Source organism: Mastigoproctus giganteus, chromosome 5, assembly GCF_048544385.1.
Source record: "Mastigoproctus giganteus isolate SK-2022 chromosome 5, ASM4854438v1, whole genome shotgun sequence".
Classification (NCBI taxonomy): domain Eukaryota; kingdom Metazoa; phylum Arthropoda; class Arachnida; order Uropygi; family Thelyphonidae; genus Mastigoproctus; species Mastigoproctus giganteus.
Window position 1 is genome coordinate 219608606 of NC_143579.1, and position 24020 is coordinate 219632625.

General features: G+C 34.4%; 2 protein-coding genes across 6 annotated transcripts in view; one reads left to right on the top strand and one right to left on the bottom strand.

The window, feature by feature from the left end:
• The window catches only part of Mt2 (tRNA (cytosine(38)-C(5))-methyltransferase), a 64081-nt gene extending 54785 nt beyond the window's left edge, over positions 1-9296 (top strand). Inside the window, exons 9-10 of the mRNA XM_090374800.1 lie at positions 2089-2224; positions 9144-9296. Coding sequence (XP_090230926.1) covers positions 2089-2224; positions 9144-9256 — 249 coding nt within the window. The 3' untranslated portion in view covers positions 9257-9296. The remainder of the gene's footprint in view (positions 1-2088; positions 2225-9143) is intronic.
• A 7420-nt stretch (positions 9297-16716) lies between these two features.
• Positions 16717-24020, bottom strand: part of LOC150086120 (kinesin-like protein KIF3B) — a 297164-nt gene continuing 289860 nt past the window's right edge. For 3 of the 5 annotated variants that reach the window (XM_090373728.1, XM_090373727.1, XM_090373726.1), the window contains 2 exons: positions 23831-23896; positions 23342-23721 (listed from right to left, as the gene is read on the bottom strand). In XM_090373728.1, the coding sequence (XP_090229854.1) occupies positions 23637-23721; positions 23831-23896 (151 nt within the window). In that variant the 3' untranslated portion in view covers positions 23342-23636. Of the gene's footprint in view, positions 16764-23341; positions 23722-23830; positions 23897-24020 lie in introns of those variants that run through there. The other 2 variants (XM_090373729.1, XR_016546957.1) reach the window with 2 other exon arrangements.

Genomic DNA, 24020 nt, shown 5'->3' on the forward strand with positions numbered 1-24020 from the left:
ATTGTTGAAGTCCCAAAATTAAATTCTTTGGAGAGATTTCCTAAAATTTCACCATTTCTAATTCTGTTAATAATTTCCATTTATTTGTTGCAATGTTAAAACTACACATTTTCTTTTTGTTCACCTGTTACTGTAAAAAATTGAGAAAAATAATAAATCACACAGTTTCGGGCCAATATTATTATTATTACCGAATATGGAGCCAAACTAATCTGAAGGTCACATAATTCTAGAAGTCACAACCATAAAACAATTTGCAGTTTATTGGGCTTTTTGTAGAATCAAATTTCAATTTGCAAACATGATCACTATAACCAGCACTTACTGCACTACCATTATTAATAAAAAAAAACAGAATAAAGTTAAGCCTTTCAAATTTATTCCGGATAACCGACATTTATTTCTTGGCTTAGACAAAAGTACAACCAAATTAACCTTTAAGTGTCCAATTACCACATGCTTTTTCAAAAATACGAATAAAAGCATTTCTTTCGGTTAAAAATCAAATAATGATATCTATCAAGGCGATTTCCTGACATTCTTTATGTTATTTAAATTAATCACCCAAGTGTTTTAGTCATGGTCAGCAAAAATGAAAATCAGAAAGCTCCTCATTTGAGCTCCTGGCTTTTATTTCACTGGAGTTAGATTAGTTTTTAGTGGAATAACAATCTACTATGCAAAGATATACCTTCATTGGGGGAGTAGATTTTTTTATTTTTTCTCTACTTTTCATCAAACCAAATGGGATTGGAGGTGATGTCTGTAAAGTATATTATGAAGTATTGGCTGAGATACAGTTAGATAAACATGATATTAAAGGCCAGAAAAAAAAAAAATAAATAAATAAAATAATTTTGGAACATGCACATGTGGTAGCATCATAAGCTTCTGGAGGGTGGCGTGTGAAAATCAGAATGTGTAATCATACTTAGTTTTCAAAAGTAATAAAGAAAAAAGTTATGATTATATTTTAATATTATGAGTAAACATTGCATTGACTAGAAGAGAAATATTCAGAAATTTTCATAGTATAAGCATTTTAATATGGGATTTAATTTTAATATCCTTGGCGGATACCACCACCCAGGGGTGGTGGTGGTGGTATCTGCCAATAATCCACTGTTAAAGGTAGTTCGATATCAGGGCAACTCGTTGTGAAGGCATTCACAATATGAGATATAATGAAAACAATGCCATTTCACCTACTTCGGTGATTTATTAAGAACTATATTGATATTATGCCCTAATTTCAGTTCAATTAGTGAATTTTCCATAGTCAGAGGCTTTCAGTGCTAAAACCTTTTTTAGCACTGAAAGCTAAAAAGGTTTTAGCTTTCATTTATAACCAAGTAGCTAGACAGCTGCTTGGTTGTCCCCAAGCAGCTGTCTAGCTACACTGCCACTGATGATTGACTTTTTAGTATAAACATTTTAATATAATGGAAGTGACATATTGCAATTGTTTTCATCGATATCCATAACTGGATACATCGACCACATTAAGCATTAAGTTCTGATGGTTCAACAGTTCTGAATTAGTGGATTGTTGCTGTCTTATTGTAATTGTGACCTTTTAAGGTAAGTTGAAACTCCAAAGGAGCTCATTCTTCCAACTTGGTAATGGGTTTAATGAACAGATTGTTAAGCAATTAGAAATCATCAGTTTAAACATGTTTCCCATAGACACAGTAAAATATATATAAATTCTGAAATAGTACTTAAAAATGATCTTTAATTTATGTATATATATCTTTTCATTTTTATTTGTGTAGTTAATATTTCATACCCTTAAAGTCATTTTCCCATCTAAGAAGTTTTCCCTCGCAAGAAGTTCTAGATCTCCACTCCCTTGGAAAACTTATTTGTGTTCTACTGTATATGATATTGAAACTAAAACCCCCATTAGGGTATCCTAATAATTCCACCCCCATGAGTCTGGTTTGCACGAAAGTTTTTAGGGATACATGTGATCTTGTAATTTGCTTTTCATTTTGGGTAGTAGGTTTAAAAACAAAATAATCCATTAAGTAATTACTAAGTAAAAAATATTACACTGTTTATGTACCCTATACTTTTCCGTATTAGTTGTCTGATGTCTATGCAGAAGTTCTTAAGCTAGGTCCTGATGATCCCCAAAAACTTCCATTATTGCAAAGTTTAGAGCTACGTTATTTCACTCCTCAAGAAATAGCAAACCTGATGTGCTTTCCAAGATGTTTCAGTAAGTATGGATTTTTATTAATTTTATTATATAGTACTGTTATTTTAATAATAACAGGGATTAAATAATATGTTTGAATGAAACTAACTGGGAAAAAAAAAGAAATATGAAGCTTGGGGGAACTAGGCTGCTCTTTCTTTTTCAAAAGACAATATCAGAATACAGTAAAGTACACTGCCAAAGTGACCAACTGTCTGATATGTCTCATTAGAACTTCCATCCTTTCATTGAAATTTTGTATATTGAATAAAAAACTAAAAAATTAAACAAAACTGTAGCTTCACAAAATTATAGGAACATGTTAAAATATTCACTTTTAATCCATTCTTTATCTGCCATAAGTTAAATTTATGATCACTTGAAAACCTTGATTGATGATCAGATCTGATGTCATCTCAAAATGGGAAAAGAGAATATTATTACTATGTGAGAACTAATGATATTATGCCAACACAAGCTGATGACCTAATGAATAAGTATAGGGACATATTGAAAGAAGTGCATATTTTAACATGTTCCAATACTTAACCACGTGCATATATAGTAGTCACTTGATCTGAAACATAAATGTGATTAGTTGTTAATGATGGTGTTGATGGTTGTCCCCAAGCAGCTGTCTAGCTACACTGCCACTGATGATAGAATGGCATCAGAAATGTTCAAGGAAATGAATGGCAAGAATGCAGTCTCATTTCTTGTAGTCATTGTTAATTGTGGACACAGTATAGATAGAGGTGATGTTCAAAATCTAGCAGATTGTAACAGATCTGTTGATGCTCCTGTTCTGATGTTACCAGAGCTCTGGTGACATCTCAATACCTTCCTGTACCAATAGTTGCTAAGAGCATCCAACCATTCAGGCATCATGACCCACACAAACAGCAAAATGCCTTGTTGGCCATCCAGCTTCTGTTAACTCAAAGATTGATCACTTTCAAAGTCCGTCATATGTACATAACATCACCTTATTCAAGTTAAAGGTATTCATTGTGCCCTCTTACATGGCCAGGCAAACAAAAAAAAACCATTTCGTTTGTCTGCACACATTTTTATAGCATTTTCAGTTTCCTACATTGAGGCAGTAAAAGACATGTTATTGGATGCTCCAGTGCACTGATCAGCTTGACTTAATCATTTATGTCTACATAGATAACAGTTATGAATACAGGTTTTCAGGAAAATCTGTCTTGTTCTAGGTGGCAATATCAGTGATAAGCAGTGCATTAGTGTCTGCCCAGGCATGATAAGAGAGACTATATGCTTGAAAATCATATGGATTTTCAAGACTTTTAGGGGAAAATATTTATCAGCTTGGCCCACTGTAGTGGCTAGAAGGAATTTAAATTTATTTTGTAGAGATAGAATACATTTGAACAAAGGTTGTTTGAGAGTCTTTTTCATTGTCATTGAGGAGGAGCTTTAAGGGATCACTGAAACTGCTAGTGAAGGGTAATACAGTCATGCATTTTTATGATGCAGTTCAGAGTAACATTTGCACACATTTAAGAGGTTCTTGTACAAGACTAAAAAATTAGTCTTCTGCTGTCTGAAAGATGTGTTGCCGAGAACAGCAATTTTTAAATGAATAGAATAAATAGGAAGCTAAGGCTAGGGCATTGAATTTAAACAACTTTAAGGGTTGTTCAGGGTAGTAAACAATACAGGCATACCTCGGTTAACGTTACCTCTGATAACGAAGCTTCGATATAACGAAGTCGGCAATTTCAAGCCCCATTTAACATAAAAATATATTCCAGTTTAATCACCTGAAATCTAAACAAACTGAATAAATTACGGAAACCTTTGGGGCTTCTCGTGGTTGGTTCGAGAAATTTAAAAAACGGGCCAGGATTCATAGTGTAAAATTAACAGGAGAAGCTGCAAATAAGTTTCCAGAAAAACTAAAGGAAATAATTGAATGTGAAAATTTTCCAAATTTGGTGTTCAATGTTGACAAAAGCGGTTTGTTCTGGAAACGGCTACCAACAAAAAGCTTCATTTCTATTGAAGAAAAATCAGCTGCTGCGTTCAAAGCAGCCAAATACCGTTTAACGTTACTCTTTGGATCAAATGCCTCTGGCGATTATAAATTAAAATTGTTATTAGTTTACCATTCAGAAAATCCGAGGGCGTTAAAAGGTAACATAAAAATGAATTTACCTGTAATATGGAAAGCAAATAGAAAAGCATGGGTTACCAAGGAGTTATTTACTGATTGGTTTGTTAACCACTTTTGTCCTGAAGTAAAACGGTATTGTCAAAAAAAACAACTTTGAAGAAAAAGCTCTTTTGTTGTTAGACAATACTCCGGGACATCCTACTGATCTTAACACGTTGGACACATGCATTCCTGTCAAAGTTGTGTTTCTTCCAGCAAACACAACTTCCCTGATTCAACCATTGAATCAGGGAGTAATAGCATCATTTAAAGCTTATTATCTGCATCGAACATTAAGCAGTTTAACTGAACTAGAGGATAAAGAGGAAATGACAGTTAAAACTTTTTGGAAAAACTACACCATTAAAAACGCAATTGAAAACATGATAGTTCTTGGAAAGAAGTCACTAAGAAATGCTTAAATGGAGTTTGGTGCAAAATATGGCTAGAAGTTGTACTAGAAGAAGAAAATAACATCCAAGAAATTAGAAATGAAGTTATCCAGATGGCTCAATCAATAGATTTCGAAAATGTTGATGAAGAGGATGTTAGAAATTTATTGAATGCAGAAGATGATGGTTTTTCAGTGGAAGATTTAGAAACCCTTGTTAGCAACGAAGACAAAGATAATGAAGGCGAGGTTAAAGAAGTTCCTGCCGAAAAAGTGTTAACAACCAAAGATTTAAAAATGATCCTGATTTAGGAAGAAGTGTTATTGTTAAGCGATCAGTGTTAAATGCAATAACTCCGTATAGGCAATTGTTAAATGAAAGAGAAAAAGAGCATAAAGAATCAACTTTAGACTCGTATTTTAAAATGTGATTTCACTTTGTATGTAAGTTGACTGTTTATTTAATAAAACTTTTCTTTGTTCGAAAAAAAAGCTTTTCATTTTCTTTACGTAGGAACGTATCCCTATTCTGGCCATAATATTTTTACCTCTGAAAACGAAGTTTCGCTTAACGAAAATTTCGTGGAATGCATCCTATTCATTATTCGAGGTATGCCTGTACAATAAAATGAGTGAGTTTGGATTCTGGGTAGGACAACTTATGTGACAAAGTAGGATGTTTTGGCTAAAAGGCACCCACATGAGGGTATGCCTATGAATATATATTAGTTACACCATGCCAGCCTTTCTATCATCCATTCAAAGCCTTAAATAAATCAATCAGATATCCTTACAGGCATCTAGTTTCCAGATGCTGAAATTTGTAGAACATAAGAGTTTGGTAACTAGGCTTGCTTTAGAGGTGAACAAGTTGCTTGCATAGGTAGTTGAGGCATTGACAGTTTGGAGAAATTCAAAGCCCAACTAGATCACTATCTGTGGGAAGGGGGAAAAAAGTGTAGTTTTTATTTTATTTATTTTTCTTGTTAGTTCAGCAAAAGCCTTGGCTTGCACTGTAGGGAAATACTAATTACTAAAATTAAGATTTAGTTCACATTTAAAATGATAAAATATTGGGATTCTCAGAATTGTAAATATTTCATACTATACTAAAAAATACACTATATTCTTAGGTACAATGTAATACGGGGATGGAAACAAATGGTGCAAAAAGATAGTGTTATCTTAATACTAAATCTATAGACTACAAATAGAATTTAAAATGATGACTGATTTGCTCAAACATAAAATAAATTTTGTATTTTGTACTTCAGCATGAACTGAGGTAGCATTGATTCTTTGAAAAACATACTGCTTTGGGAGATTTTCAAAATATTACCTTATATAGCAGAATAATTATTTCTTTATATATAAATAAATATAGAAAGAACAATGTGCCCAGCACTGAACCATGAGGACTTGATGAATAACATTAGTCCATGAAGAGTATTGTCCATTAATAACCACTCTGTTCTCTCCACTTTCTTATATCCCTCCCTTTATCCAGAGCAGTAACTTGCCCTTAATGCCACACTGCTCCAATTTGTACAGCAGTCTTTTATGTGTCCTGAAATCCAAGTATATGACATCAAAATTATTTTTTGCATCCAGTTCCTTTGTTAATGCATCAGTCTTTATCCAGTCAGATTGGTCAGATAAGGTCACCCCCTTAAGAAATCCATGCTGTGAATGGAGTATAATTGAAGTTTTGACTAGATGACCTGCATTGCTTCTTTAACCAGTGACTCCATTATTTTCCCTGGAACAGAAGTTAAACTAACAGGTCTGTAATTACCCGTGTTACCCTTTGTAAATTGGGGTTACATTTGCACATCTCCAGTCCGTGGGAGCATCCAAGGATGCTCTCATAATTATGGCTAAGGGTTTGCTTGCTTGCTTTGCTGCCTCCCTTAATATAACTGGATAGATCCCATCCACCCCAGGTGCTTTTCTTATGTTTAACTTCAACAATTCTCCACTTCCCTATAGAATTCCTCAACTGTCAAACCATCAATATTAAGTGGACCAACCTGATTTATCCCCTTCCTTCTAGAATTTACATAAGTAAAATCTTTGCTGTTTTTCTTTGCATCCTTTGCCAGATTTCTCTTAGTCTACTTTTGCTTGTCTAACCTACTTTGTGACTTGATTACAGACTAGTTATATCTACCATAAGCTGCTGTGTTGCCTGATAATTTATATGCAACCCATGCATTTTTCTTCTCTGCCACAAGTCTCATTAGGTCATCTGACGTCCATTTAGGCCTAAACCTTGAACAGTATTTCTTGGTTGGTATGAAAAGCCTAATAGCTTCCAAGATTAATTCCTTGAATGCTTCCCATTTAGAATTTGTTGTTGGTCATCATCAGTTGGTCCCACTGCATAGAATTTAAAAACTGTCTGAGACCACCATAGTTACCTTTACAAAGGCAAAAACTCTTTCCTTTACCCCTAATGGTAGTTGCATCTTTAAGTAAATCCTACATCAGTACTCTGTGATTACTGCCACATGGTTTCTTTATCTGCAAATTATGATTAAACATGAATTTTCAATGCAAATAAAATAAAGGTTGGTTTATATAACCTTATAAAAATAATCCTCATTTGGAATCAGTATCTAGTGGGATTCATTGACAATATTATAAAATGAACTATTGATAATTTTATAACCCTCCTCCCCATTGGCAGTTTCCTCACACCTGGCTTAATTTTATCTTGCACTACCCCTCCCGTGGATAACTGACACTAGTCAGTAAGTTATATATTTCACCGGTAACAAAAATCTTGAGAATCTTCCCCCCCCCCCACAGCAAATGAATGTGAGATGCTGTTTACAAGCTTAAGCTTAGAATGCTGTGAGAATTATGTAGGGCAAACTCTTTGCAAATCAAAAACAGAGACATGGAAACCAACAACCATGGTTTTTGTCTTGATTTTTTTCACACCACAATTAAGCAAACAGACCTTTTTGGAAGCATACCATATACAGAAGAATATTACCAAAACAGTCAATAGAAACATGTCTGAAAGGATGGCATTAAACCATCTCAAAATATATCACACTCAGCAAACCTGACAAAGGGGAATGCCGTTGTTCTTCACAAGGGTATTTATAACAATGTCTCTTTCCTTCTCGGTGATTCCCAAACCTTTAGACCAGGCAACAAAGCTACTAGAAAAATGGACCAGACCATTTTTAAAATAATTTCTAAAGAAGAACAAATAGATCAGTTGACAATTAAAAATCTGAACCTGAGTAACTCGGAGGTTCTCACACTTTTGCTACCATGCATGCACACAAACCAGGGTTCCCTTCTAGGCCTGCTCCCTTCCCCCCACCATTTTAAAAGGTTTGTCTCAGAACACTGAAATTCCTCCCACTCCAGCACGGCTAACTTTCTTCAATAGAAAACAGGTATTTAATGAAACAACCAGAGGCTTCTTTTCTCCACCAGAAAAAAAGCAGAATAATTCTATTCCCGATACTAAGCAGGTAGTGCTCTCAGCTTCTGCAAACAATGGACATTATCTTCAAGGCAAGGCCTCCTCCCTCTGTCTCCTTTGATGGTTGGCATAGCTTGTGCCAAAGTGGCTTCACAGTGCTCTAGCATTCAACCCTTAGACTTCTCTTCTCAGGCTATCCAGTCAAAGTTTGTGATGGTAACTTCACAAACTTCACATGCACTTGATGCATGCTGCTCTGATTTTCATCAGAGCAGCATGCATCAAGTGCATGTTGATCTTTATAATATTTTTATTATTTGTAGTTAGTGAGTTCTGAAAGATAATTTTTAGTCTTCTAAATCATACTGTTGTATTCTGTTTATTTTATAAATTGTTTGGCCCTCTGTTATTTAATGATGTCCTTGAGTTTTTCATGTTGGGTCTGTTTCCTGTTGTGGCTGGAGAAAGACTGACCCTTTATGTAGATGGGAGCTTATGATTGAAGGTATCTTCCCATGTGGAGAGACTGTCACATACTTCTGAGAAGAAAAATTAAATATTAAAATATCTGCAACCAAAAGCATGTTTGAATTGCATTTTTGGTTAGAGAAAGTTAGCTTTCTCTAATTGTGTGTTTCTGTATGTTGCAAGTGATGATTTAGAAAAATTTATTTTGAATAAAAGAACAAAAAAAATTTTGTTCTTATTTCAATAAGCAAATCTGCTATGCATTTGAAAATCTGAGGATTCACCTATTTGGTGATGCTATGCGATTTAAAAAGATATTTTGGGGATGGGGGAAAGGACAGAATGTTCCCTGTGATAGACTCTCAGTGCATTGCTGCATTGAGCTGATTACAGGGAACTATATAATTTATGCATTAATATCCCCCTGCAATCCTTTATTTATTTATTTATTTTTTAGGTTTTCCAGAACACATAACTACAAGGCAGAGATATCGAGTCTTGGGGAACAGTATAAATATCTATGTGACAGCTCAACTTTTAAAAGTTTTGTTAAATCCAGAAAATACTTAATACTAAATTGGATTCAAGCCATCCTAGTGAGCATATTTTAAACAGCAGCCAGAAAATGTATGATACGATGGACTACTAATGTGAATATTACAAAATTTTAAAAATTGGTATGTCTTATCATGTGGGTTCATAGTTTTGACAATTATATTGTCGAAACTAACACTTATTTTTATTAAAAAAAAAAAAAGAATTTTGTGACTAAAAATTCAAGCTTCACATCCCTCTTATAAAGTCATATACAAAATCGCTAAGTGTAGAGAAAAGTTCATAATACTGCAAAAGATTTGATACTTCCTATATTTGATGTAGTAATGCCAATATTTGGGGAAACTACCAAACAATGAAACTATAACTTTATCAAACAAACATGATAGCCCACTGAATTGAAAGCATGTTTGGGCATAAAAGAGCAACTTAGTTTTGCTCTTTTATGCCCAAACTGTGGATTATTTGAATATTTCTTAGTGAATTATTTGTTATTTAATTTTGATGAAGCTGTGAAGTCCATTTATTTAAGTTTGTGCAATTATTCTATGGGATCATATCACAGTGGTTATGTCAACACTTCCTGCAAAAACATGAAATTCTGCGAAATGTACTCTCGCCCAAAAAGCCCCAAATGTTTTCTATGTATGCCTAAACACTTATGCAACCATTTACAATTAACATTAAAATGTCTAAATGTGTTTAAAAGGTTTTAATTGTATTTTACAATAATGAGCATTTTAGCCCATGTTTTGAAAATACTGTAACATAGTTAAGAACAAGGCATGCACCAAGGTAGGCAGGCGCCTCTGTAGCCAGGTGAGAAGGAGCAGCAGTGCGTAGCACACGCTTCTTGATTAGACCGGGGTTCGAGCCTGTCACCACCAAATACGGAGAATGCGGAGGGAATGACTACCGCATATTCCCGGAGCAATATGGCCTTAGTTGCTAATGCTCCTAAAAACCAAATAACAAAACAAACAAACCAAGGTAGGCTGATGTCGAGCTTCTGGCTTGAATCCTGGGCCTTCTCTTTGACGGCTATATAGGTGCACTGAGGCATCTTCTTACTGAATAATTCTGTCTCATTGACATTGAAAACCTGTTCAGATTTATATCCCTTCTCAATTAGCTTCTTGAGTTGTGCAGGGTAGGCCTTATTAGCCTCGTGATCTGCTGAAGCAGGCTCACTTGCAATCTTTTACATTACAGAGTGAATAATGCCTTTTGAATTTCTGGAACCAGCCTTTGCTGGCAGCGAAAGTGGTTTCTGCAGTGCTGCTAGTACAGGGGATTAAATCTGTTGTAAAAAACGGGGGCCTTAGCAGAAATCATACCAATGTTCACAGGCAAGTTGTTTTTCTTGTGCTGGTCTTTAATTCATACAAACAGTGCTTTTCCATTTTTAACACTTTATCATGTACAAAAGCCACGTATTTAACAGTAAGAAATCCACCACTTTGCACTGCTTCCCTGATCTCAATTTCTTGTTTGCTTATGTATCGTACAGTACTTGTCGAGAACAGCTCACATATGCAGCCTACGGCCGCATATGTGAGCTGTTCTCGACATTTATCTAGAATCCTTGCTTTCTTCTTCAAAGTCATTGTTTTCTTGGCCCTTTTAGGCTTTTGTCTGTCATTAGATGCACTTCGTTTAGAATCCGTGGATATTGATAATCACAGTAATATTTTAAGCACAAGTAGCCTTAAGCAGACACACACAAAGGTCACAAGCCATCCTACTCTGATGTCGCTCACTGGGTGAATGCAGCGAGCAGCAGCCAAATTTTTAGTATGATAAATTTCGTGACTGCCAACACGAATCTGCAAACATGGAGGCCTGACTGTATATATATCTTAGTCTATAGAAGTGACAATTTTTAAGTTTGTAGTAATATGTGATATGTGCTAATATAATATGCACATATTATGTTTTAGTATAATGTGATTCAGCTTTCAAAAAATTAGGCCTGACGTAGCCGAGCGGTCAGGAGCGAGAGTGCATAGCATGCGTTCCTTGAGTGGACCGGGGTTCAAGCCCGTGACTACTAAATACGATAAATATTTATATTGACGATTTATTGTAAACCTATGACTTGGTTGTCATGCCGGAGTATAAACAGAAAATTTATTTATTTAATTATATAATTTTGATATCATATATTTAGATTTCAGTAAAGCTTTTGAGACTGCTGTACAAATTGGAGCAGTGTGGCATTAAGGGTAAGTTGCTGCTGTGGATAAAGGATGGTTGAGTGGGAAAAGACAGACTGGTAATCAATGGACATTACTCTTCGTGGACTAATGTTATTAGGTTGGGCCCACTGTTGTTTTTTATATTTATAATGATATTGATGAAGACATATCAGGCTTAATGTCCAAGCCTGTAAATGATACAAAGGTTGGCAGGGTGGTTAATGGCAGTAATGATGGCATGCTACTGCAAAAGGATCTAGAAAAGTTAGGCAGATGGACTGAGAAATGGCAACTAAAGTTTAATATTGATAAATGCAAAATACTGCATATGGGTAGCAGTAACCCCAGATTAACATACCATCTCAGGGTATTAAAAAATGAAAACAACCCGAGGGTATAATTGTGTAGTCAGACACAGGTTCAGTGCATTGGAATGCTTTGTCAATGATGTACAGGAATTTTGCTAGCAGGGATAAGGTGATTATCCCACTGTATAGCATTAGCATTAGTAGAGGCATATGATGCAAGAAAGCAAGCTTATGCAGCATCAGCCAAAAAAAAAATACCTGTCCAACTGAGCCTTAAATTTATTTAGGCTATCAACTTCCACAACAAGGGATGGAAGTCTGTTCCACCAACCAACTACCTGCTGGCTAAAGGCAAATTTCCACACATCTATCCTACATCTTTCTTTCCTCAATTTGAATTTATGATTTATGCCCTTTCAGGTGATTATTCTGAGCAAGAGGAAGAATCCCATCGGCATTGAGCATGCTCAAACCATTCAAAACTTTATACACCTCTATCAGATTACCTCGCCAGTGCCTAGTCTCCAGACACTGTAATTTGCAAAATTTAAGCCTTTCTTCGTAAGAGCAACCCTTTGATCCATTCACTAATCTTGTTGCCCTTCTCTGTACCCGTTCCAGCAGCTCTACATGCTTCTTGAAATGAGGCCTCCAGGCCTGTATACAGTACTCAAGGTGTGGCCTGACCATTGCCTTACACAAGGGAATAATCACCTCCTTATCCCTGCTAGAAAAATTCCTGTATATCATTGACAAGACACCACGAGCTACTCTTGCAGCCCGTCTGCACTGTTCAGAGAACTTCATATCTGCCTGCACAATTACCCCCAGGTCCTTTTCATTCTCTACCACTCAGTGTAGTATCACAGAGTTGATACATTGCTCTGGGGTTGCTATTTCCCATATGTAGTAATTTACATTTGTCAATGTTAAACTTCATTTGCCACCTCTCAGCCCATCTGCTCAACCTTTCCAGATCCTATTGCAGCAGCAGCATAGCATTAGTAGTGTCCTTAACAATCCTGCCAACCTTTGTATCGTCTGCAAACTTGGACATTAAGCTTGATATACCATCATCAATATCATTTATAAATACAGAAAACAATAATGGACCCAACACTGAACCCTGAGGGACTCCACTAATAACATTAGTCCACGATGAGCAGTGTCCGTTGATTACCACTCTGTCTTCTCCCAATCAACCATCCCTTTATCCATAGCAGCAATTTGCCTCCAGTGCCAAACTGCTCCAATTTTTGCAGCAGTCTTCCATGTGCAACAGTATCAAAAGCCTTTCTAAGATCCAAATATATAATATCAGAGTTATTCCCTGCATCCAGTTCTTTTGTGACTGCATCATAGTATCCAATCAAATTGGTCAGGCAAGACTTTCCCTTAACAAAACCATGCTGTGTCCGAGCTATAACTGAAGGTGATTGTTTAGGTGATCCTACAGTGCTTCTTTAACCAGTGCCTCCATTAATTTTCCTGGAACAGAAGTTAAACTCACAGGTCCATAATTACTTGTGTCAGCCTTTGATCCTCCTTTGTGAATTGGGGTCACATTTGCACATCTCCAGTCCATGGGTACCTTCCCTGACTCCAAAGAAGCTCTCATAAGTATGGCAAAGGGTTTGCTTACTTCCTTTGCCGACTCCTTTAATATAACTGGATAGATCCCATCCACCTCAGGTGCCTTTTTTATGTTTATCCTCAACAATTTCTCCTCCACTTTCCTCTCAGTTATTACAAAATCATCTAGCTCACTGCCAGAGTTTACTTCACCTCTGGCATTCCCCTTCCTGAATAACTCCTCATGTGTGAATGTAGATGCAAAACACTTGTTTAGTTTGTTAGCCACCTGAGTAGGATCCTCAACTGTTGAACCATCAATATCCATTGGACCAATCTGATTCATCCCTTTCCTTCTAGAGTTTACATCAGTAAAGAACTCTTTTCTGTTTTTCTTTGCCTGCCTAATCTCCTTTGTGACTTGGTTACAGACCAGCTTATATCTCTCATAGGCTTCCATGTCACCCATTAATTTATATGTATTCCATGCATTTTTCTTCTCTGCCATATGTCTCATTAGTTCATCTGACATCCATTTAGGCCTAAACCTTGAACAGTATTTCTTAGTTTGTATGTAAAGCCTAGTAGCTTCCAAGATAAGTTCCTTGAATGCTTCCCATTTTGAATTTGCTGTTGGTAACATCTTCAGTTGGTCCCACTGTATAGAATTTAAATACTGTCTCAGACCATCGTAGTCGCCTTAAGGCAATGGTGAGGCTACATCTTGAGTACTACATACAAGTCTGTAGGCCTCATTTTAGGAATGATGTGGAAAGCTTGTGGAATGAGTATAAAGGAGGGGAACAAAGGGGGGGGGTTCTTTTACCAAGAAAGGCTTCAGTTCTCTCTTGGTAAGAAAGATCACCTCGCAGGTGTCTAGTCTCCAGATGCTAAAATTTTAGCATCTGGAGAATAGGCACCCGTGAGGGGATAAAGCTTGAATGGATTGAGCAAATCCAGTGTCGACTGAGTTCTTTGTTTTGTTAGCGTGCGCGCGCGCACACACACAAACGAGGGGGCACATTCAAATTGAGCAAGGACAGTTACAGAACAGATGTGCAGCAGTTTGCCTTTAGCTAGTGGGTGGTTGATTGCTGGAAGTTGATAGTTTAAATAAATTTGAGTAAGAACCAGACAAACTATTGGAGAAAATGAATGGGTGAAATGGCAGGTTTTTTTTTTTTGGCTGATGCAAAATAAATAAGCTTGCTTATTTGCATCATTTGCCACTGCTAATCTAATATTGTGGAGGCAGATATGAAGTTTTCTGAGGAGTGCAGACAGTCTGCAAGTGTAGCTCATGGTGTCTTGTTAATGATATACAGGAATAAGGAGGTGATTATCCCCTTGTATGTCAGGCCACACTTTGAGTACTGTATACAGGTCTGGCGGCCTCATTTTAAGGAGGATGTGGAGGCTGTTGGAACGAGTACAGAGAAGGGCAACAAGATTAGTGAATGTAACAAAGGGTTGCTCTTATGAAGAAAGCCTTAAGTTTTGTGAATTAGTGTCTGGAGACTAGGCACCTGCGAGGTGATCTGACTGAGGTGTATAAAGCCTTGAATGGTTTGAGCATGCTCAATGCAGATGGAATTCTTCCTCTTGCTTAGAATAATCGTCTGAGAGGGCATAAATTCAAATTGAGGAAAGACAGTTGTAGGATAGATGTGTGAAAGTTTGCCTTTAGAAAGTTTGTCTAGTTCAAGGCAGAACTAGACAAACATTTGGAGCGAGTGGATGGATGAAATGAGAAGGGTGGTGTGTGTGTGTGTTTTTTTTTTTTTTTTGGCTGATGCTGTATAAGCTTGCTTTCTTGCATTATGTGCCCTTGCTATTGCTAATGCTGCATACAGGTCTGGAGGTCTCATTTTAGGAAAGATGTAGACTTGCCAGAACAAGTACAGAGAAGTGAAACAAGATTGGTGAGGGAACTTTTACCAAGAAAGGCTTAAGTTCTACAAATTGCTGCATCTGGAGACTAGGCACCTGTGAGGTGATCTGATTGAAGTGCCTTGAATGATTTGAGCAGGCTCAATGCTGATGGGATTCTTCCTCTTGCTCAGATTACAAACCCGAGGGGACAAACTCAAATTGAGGAAAGACAGTTGTAGAATAGTTGTGTGGAATTCCTTTAGCCAGTAGGAAGTTGATTGCTGGAACAAACTTTCATATGTTGTTGTGGAAGTTGATAGCTTAAATAAATTCAACGAAGAACTGGACAAACTTTTGGAGCAAATGAATGGGTGAAATGGGAAGTTTTTTTTTTTTTTTTAAATGGCTGATGCTGTATAAGCTTGCTTTCTTGCATCATATGCCTCTACTAATGCTATTGTTACTATATAAGGAAATTATTGAAATGATAAATTTAGGTGATAGATTTGTTCATCAAACAAATTATCTGAATGCTAAATTATACAGCATTTTACTTTAGTTAAGGAAATAATTAAGTTGGAAATTTTTATTCTTGCATAGATCTGCCTAAAAAAATTTATAAGATGTCTTACATATTATAAAAAAGAAGCAAGCCCAAACACATCTAGGTATTGTTGCTACTGTTTTATTAATACACAAAAATACCATACAATTAATATTCTGTAACTACATTATACTATGTGTTTAAAAAATGTCACAAGCAAAAAATAATAAATAAAAAATTTGTAATAACACTGAGGCATTTACAATTGTTTTATTTGGCTAGTGTATCACCATCCATACTTGACACTTTTTGAAAGTTAGAATAAGAAATTTATGAATACATTTCCAAGGGAAAGTACGTCAGATTATTATTTTTTAAATAGTATAGTATTTTGAAAGAAGAAAAGTACTTTGAACAATTTATTGTGACAAACAGCAACAATTCTGCTGTTTTTCATACAATCCCATGTATGGGGAAAGAAAACATCCTGCACTAGGACTTGGAGATGTTTTACATTCTGTTTGTCAATATTTCAACTGTTATTACTAATAATTTTCAGAATTAATAAATTAAACCTACTTAGTCGGCTTATTCATTTTTTTTTTTTTACCTGGTATCATTGATATATTGTAGTACTATTTTTTAAAAAAGTAATTTCTTCACAATTCCAATTGTAACCATTGTATAAAATGTCATATGGGGTGGTAAGGAATAAATAGCCTTTTTGAAGCAAGTTTTTCTGAATTTGGAACAATTCACATCTTAAAAATTCATTGTACTAAGTTTTACAATAATAATGTTCCCCAAAAAAAAAAAAAAAAAAAAAAATATATATATATATATATACATACACACACACACACACACACATATGGCTTTAAAGTTAAGTCTATAAAACTTCTCCAAGTTGTTGACAACAACCTCCAAGTAGTTTTTAGTTACTTGGAGGCTGTTGTCACTAGAGTTTTTTTTTTTCTCTTTCCCCCTTCAAATAAATTATATACTTTTAGACCATTGCTGGGATCCTCCTATACAAAAAAAAAAAAAAAAAACACCCTGAAATATCAAATAACTTCACATCTTGTGCCAGGATAGATTTCTCTAACCTACTATTATAATAGAACATTTATATTTGTTCACTCTAGTTTTTTATATACCATCCATAGACTATTTTTCTTGATATTTTATAGGATTAAAATTGCCTTATATGAACAATCTTCAATAACATTTGATTCACATTCAGGCTTAAGGAATATTCATTGTAAACATGCTTATTTTATGTACATAAGGCAAGGAAGGGACTGCAGAAATATAACTCATTGTAATCAAGTTTTATTAATGGTAAGCTTATAACAACTATTATTTCCCACTCCATGTATCTCTTATGAAGAAATCAACATGACCATAGTTTGCTACCGGTTAAGTTTAAACAAATGATAGGCAAACTGGGCTGAATATTTTTTCATATTAAACAAAATGTTATTTAATATTTAATTTAATAAAAATAGTCAAATAAGTCCAAGAATTATAACCTTAGTAATGACCATGTGAATATTAAGATAGTTTATTCAGTTAATAACTAAATTCCTATACATTAAGGTGATGTTTTGAGAACCTTGCCAGTACCTACTATGCATTCTGCACAGTAGGGATCAAGACACTCGGTGAGCAGGGGGCTGACGATAGCCACTGTATGGTCTTGATGATGGGTACTGGCAAGGTTCCCGAAACATCACCTTAATGTAAAGGAATTTAGTTACTAATTGAATAAACTATCTTAATATTCACATGGTATAAGAGGTCATTACTAAGAGTATAATTCAACGGAAAATCGTATTGTCCTTCCCCGACTATGCAAGTCCTAGGGCAAATTGTTTTAATGTTAGAGTTCTGCAAAATAATGATATAAGTGAAACAATATAATCTTACTACTACATTTTCTTAAAAATAAATATAACAAATATACATTGACAATATATTATTCTCGGTTAAATACTTTTATGAAATGAACTTAATAAATACTGTACAAGAAATTTATACAAATGTGAGATGCCCATAAACTCTCTGTATAAAAACTTTAATTACAAAACAAACAAATTAAGCACATAAATTATGTATATTTTAAAAATGAATTATTTCTATTTTAGGCATGGTTTGTTATTACTTAGTGACTAAATAAATGGTTAATTCATTATATATATAATGTTTATATAATGTTATATAATCATTATATAATGTTTTCACGCAAACATTTTCATAAGATGGTAAAATATGTTAGTATTACATTAACCATAAGATTTTGTTTCCCTAACTTATATTTACAACTAATTTTTTTTTATCCAAAAAAAAAAGAAAAAAAAGTCACATTTGTCATTAAAAAATGTTTGGCAGTTGAGCTGCCTTCATAGGTTGCTATCTTTTTGTGATCCAAGATGACTTATGTAAGAATTACCGTATTTCCCCATGTATAAGACGCACCTTAATTTTGGGGCCCGAAATTTGAAAAAAAAATGTATTACATAAAGTTATTGAACTCAAGTTTTATTCATCATAAAATTCATACATCTATGGCATTTGAAATGCCACACTTCTTAAATGACTTGACAATGATCTCCATCTTGATATTATCCCAGGATCTTTTCACCCAGGTACAAACTTCTCCTATAGTTGGTTTCTTCACTCTTCCTGCTGGTGTCAAATTGTCCCCAGAAGACTTCATCCATTGGTTCCATTCGTCTCTCATGGCAGCTTTGAAGGGTTTGTTAATGCCGACATCAAGTGGTTGGAGCTGGGATGTCAAGCCTTCAGGTATGATGGCAAGTTTTGTTTTTTGCTTTGCAGCAATCTTTGTATTTTTTGTTATGTGTGCCCTGAACTGATCAAGCACCAATAGGGCAGGTTTGCGTAAGAGCCCACCTAGTCTCCTGCTCCAAATTTTCTCAAACCAGATCCATCCAACCCTTGTCATGAATGTGGACAATCACTCCTCAAGGAATGTCTTCTTTTGGCATTGTTTTGCGTTTGAAAATCAGCATAGGAGGCAGCTTGGTTCTGTCGGCACAACAAGCTAGAACAACTGTATAATGGCTCTTTTCATGTCCACTTGTCTTCACAGTTACAGTTTTCATCCCATTCTTATCAACAGTTCTGTTATTTGGGACATCAAATTGAAGGGGGACTTTGTCCATATTTGCAATCTGGAACCAAATTAAACTGATGTCTTCCGACATTGAATGACAAAACGATGAAATTCAAGGACCTTCTGCTCATAGCTTTCAGGCATCTTTTGGGCAAGTCTGGTGTGTGTACGCATGCTTAGTCTATTCTGTTTCATGAACCTGAAGCACCAATTGTGTCCTCCTTTGAAATCAGTAATTTATTTTTCATCAGCAATTCTTCTTGCCTCATGCTGAACCATCTTTGTGGACACAGGAATTCCAATTGCCCTTTGCTCTTCAATCCATATCTTCAATTCCCTCTCTAAATCAGGCCATTTTGCTGCCTTGCCTCTCATGGCCTTCTTCTGCCGTGGCGTTTTCAGTAGGGTTTCTTCTTCCCGTAGCCAGTCTTGGATTGTTTTCTCAGTTGGAGGAGGACCAAATTTACGTTCAGCAGCACGATTTCCATTCACTTTTGCAAACTGGATCACTTTTAACTTGAATTCAGCACTGTACGAAAATCTTTTCTGAGCCATTTCTGGGAAGAACGTGGCAAAACGTAACCTAATATACCGGTAACAAGTGCTAAACAATGAGCTCAAAGACAACAAGCACGAAAAAGGGAAATGCAAGTAAAAAAAAAAAATCTACAACCACTGTATAAGACATACCCAGTTTTTAGACCCCAAATTTTTTGAAAAAAGGTGCGTCTTATACATGGGGAAATACGGTATATATAAAAAAAAAAAAAAAAAAACACCAGTGAAAAATATGGGTGGAAAGGAAGACTACATATTGATCGAGATTGTTCTGATTTCTCAATCCATTAGAAATACTTCTGACCCTTGCAGGTGCACATTTTATAGAACACACGAATTTAAATGCATATTGACTGACAATATAATTTAATATTGTCAGTATTAATAATTTAATACTAGTGGAAATAATTACTGAGCTGAATACAGTAATACACATACTATCAAGCATGTTTTTAACATAATGGTAACTGAATCATCAAAAATAAGCCTCAGTAGTTGATGCTGCTGAAACTTCAACAAACTGCAATTTTTAATTGATACTGAAGTATTCCCAAGAAACAAGTACTCTCAGGTGCAAAACTATAGTTCATTGTCCCTGTAGTACTTCCCATTATGGGATCACCACAGTACATAGTAATTCTGCTAATGCAACTTAAGTACCACTGAAGGCTACATTAGAAATTGTTATGGTAGAATCTAATTCTGTACAGCAATGCCTTGATTTTGTTATGAAAGACAGTATTTGAAATTTATAAAAATAGGAAAAAGCTAAGATCACATTAACTGCTTTCATAGTGCCTATTTGATAATTTTTAAAGATTTCTGTACCTATAATGCAGTGAAGCCAATATTACACTTGCAGCATGGTTTCTGCATACATTATCGAAACAATACTTACGTTAATTAATCAGTATCCATAATTCATCCCCTCAGGACAAATCTTTGATGCTGAAGAGGCAGATTTCCTATTGCAGAAGAAATCTGCCTCTATAATTGTAATTTTATATAAGAAGAAAGTTTTTTTTTCCCCAGTGCCTTTTCAAACCTCACTGCTGAATTAGTATAGTAAATAAAAGAAACTCACAACAGGGATAAAAATAATTTAAAGAATAAAAATCAAATTTTTACAAAAAATTATTAAGTTAAAAAATGCACCAAGTGCATTTTGTGATATCTAAGATCAGATTATCATCCTCCAATTTGTCATACAAGAAATATTGAATTCCCTGGGTACTTTAGTTAGTAAAAAATGTCTAATAAAATTGAGCCCATCCTAGCATTGGCTAAAACACTTTCCTCTACTGTGTACATTAATCAAAGAATTGCTGTATATAAATGGCACCACATAATTGCTGATCAGCTGTTAACTTCACTTATAGCTATCACTGGATTCAAACAGCAATTGTTTTTTTTTGATGTAGAATCTGCTTTCAACTATGACTACTGTTACTATGGTAGCAACAGTCTTGGAAAAGCTCCTGACTTTTCTAGTGACTCTTGAGAGAGAACCAGTGTCTGCAATACCATTTTTTTTTTTTTTTTTTTTTTTTTTTTATCAAATGTAGATTTTCTATCTTCTGCTCTCTTTGATAATTCATCTGCCAAGTGGATATCAAGGTTAAAAAAAAAATAAATAAATAACTTTGTTTCAGTAGTCCTATTTAGAACACTGAAACACTATGGTTTCAATGTTTTAAAGAAGAACACATACCTTACACTTATCTTTTCCTTTAAACTTCCTTCTGTTGCATTCATTCTTTTCACTGTAATACTTATAGATAATATATTAAATTTGGCTTAGTTTAATATAGTGCACATTCAATTAGGAACTACTGAAGTTTGATGAAATATAAATGACACCCAGATTTTAAGTACAAAACACAAAGCAAGCAGGTAGGCTTTGAGTAATGGATCAGTAGACATACATGTACATCACACTCAGTAATTTACTGAATCATTAACTGTTCATTAGAATGTGCATGCATAATTTTATTCTCATGACTTATTTCATTTAGCATAAGGCAATTTTGGAATAAATAATGAAACGTAAAAGCCAAGCAATAATTTATTATTTTTTTTCAAAGTTTTATATTTTGTTATGAATATGTTTATTACTTGGGCAGTTGTGCATTTAGTGATTCGCCACCTTAAACTTTTGTTTTACTTTTAAGAAAAACTGAGCTGGCTGAAAATTAAACTTTTTAAATGTTGAACTGCTGAAAATATCTGTTGAGCTATATATATATTATCAAGGGAAGGGGAGGTGAGGAGATATCTGTTGAACTATATATATTTATCAAGCTGCCAAACAAACCTTTTTCTTTCATTTTCTGTTCAGTATACATGTAAATAAGCAGTGCCTTCTAATTTCCTGCAGTTCACAATTACACAATACTGTAATTGTAACACAATACTGCAGTTCTGCTACCAAATGCCTGCATATTTTCCTTTTAGTTTAAATTGAACTAGATTACTATATTAGGCTTCACATAATAACAGCAAGCCAAGCAAAAGATATTAAAAATACAAATATTAGATACAAAAAAAAAAAAAAAAAAAAAAAAAACCCCAACAGTCAGAATTAAAATATTTCTCACTAAAATACTGAAAAGAGATGAGGTAGCACAGAGATAATTTTCCATTAACATATATCTAAATTATAAAGTCAAAGTACTCATGTCTGGAATTTTCTCACATAAAAGTTACCTATTCTACTACAAAATCCCAGTCATAAAATTATTTATTTTTGTGGAAACATCGAACTCATGAAACAGCCCACGCTTTAATAAACACACACCTGTATATCGTGTTTATAACAGCTATAACAATCTTTTCTTGGAATGTTTATGAAGTTATCATTTGGTCATTTCTCAGTACTAGAAATCTAGCTACAATAGTAATACAAGTGCAGTTTAAAAAAAAAAAGTGTGCCCCCAGTCTCTAGCTTTGTCAATAACAGATATGTTAATTTCCTAATTTATGGATTTGTATATAACAGTCTTGGCACAAACTTAAAATATTTAATGTTCAGATTTGCTTCTATATCATTAATGTAATTACAAACTCTTTTTTATTTATTTAAACTATAAAGTTTAATAACGTTAGATAAGTTGGTCTTATCACTTACTGTGCTAATTATCAGTTAGTAGACCATTTGCTAACTTTTTCCTTCTCCTAGTGATGCAATTTTTATATGTACATAATGCTGAAACAGTAATAGTTTAGACAAATATAGTTTAAATTTTTTCATATATACTACTCTATGAGCTATGACTGATTTACTGCTGTTCCAGCTACCACCAGATTGTTTATCAAGGTGAAAAACCAGAACTTTTAAAAAGTTCTACTGCTTTTGAATGAGACTATAATTGCACTATTTGAGATGGCCTGATAAAAGGTCTTTTGTCATGGGGAGGCCTTTCATTAGGTCTCATCATGACAGCAAAATCTATACTTATCTTTGTAAAAGGAAGGAATCTGCCAAAAAGGATGCCAGGGAGACACATCTCTTCAAATCGAAAATACTTAGGATATGCATATTTTTAATATACACAAGAATTTCTTACTATTGCTTTCACCTACAGAAAACAAAAGTCTACAATTTGTATATGTTTTAAGCAAGTTTTAATCTGAATAAACTAAAAAGGGGAGTGACAAACGATTGCCATTTGCTGATAACACAATGAAAATGAAAACATAACTGATTAATAACAAAATATACACTAAGTACATATGCTTAATAACCTATAGTGATTAGTACAATATTCCATAATTGTACCTCAGAGAAGATTAATCAATTCCTCCATCAGTAAAACATAAACTAGTATTTATTACTTTTTCATTAAAAAAGATTTTTTCTTTAAAAAATGTATTTAAAGATTAATTTATTTCTTAAAAAAATTCCCCTGATACATGTTTATTTTACAGTGTAGCCTTTTATGCAGGAAATGGCAATACTAAATAGGGAAATCCCATCTGCTCTTGATTGGAGCATGTTCTAGCTAATGCAATTCTGTGATGACACTAGCATTACACTCAACTAAGAGTCTGCATAAACTACCACCCTAGATTAAATAACGAGTCACACTTATCAGATGTTTTCCATTGGTAATAAAAGTCATTCAAGTAGTAAAACATATCACAGCTGGAAATACAACTGAAGCTTAGAGCAAAAAAGTGCACAATTCTTTGGAAACAAGCAGCTTCATTTTGGAACCAAGCCACGAGATTGTGGATAACTACTACTGTCTACCTGATGGTCACTTCTGAGGTAGTAAACACTTTCAGGTCTAGAAATGAAGTGAATAATGTAAATAAAATCAACATCTATAAGAAATTTTATAATTATGTAATACTTAAATAATGATAATTTAACAAACTTCTGGAACATTGATTTACCTTGCTTTTGGTATTTTGTCTCTTCTACCACATTTAAGTTTTAGGTCACTTTGAAATATACTCTGACTGAAAAAAAAAAATCATCATGGTATTCTTAAGGGAAAACAGATTTTTTAAAAAAGTTTCCATACATTTAAATTTTACATAAGAATACAAAATATAAATTGTGAAACATTATCAAAATCTAACA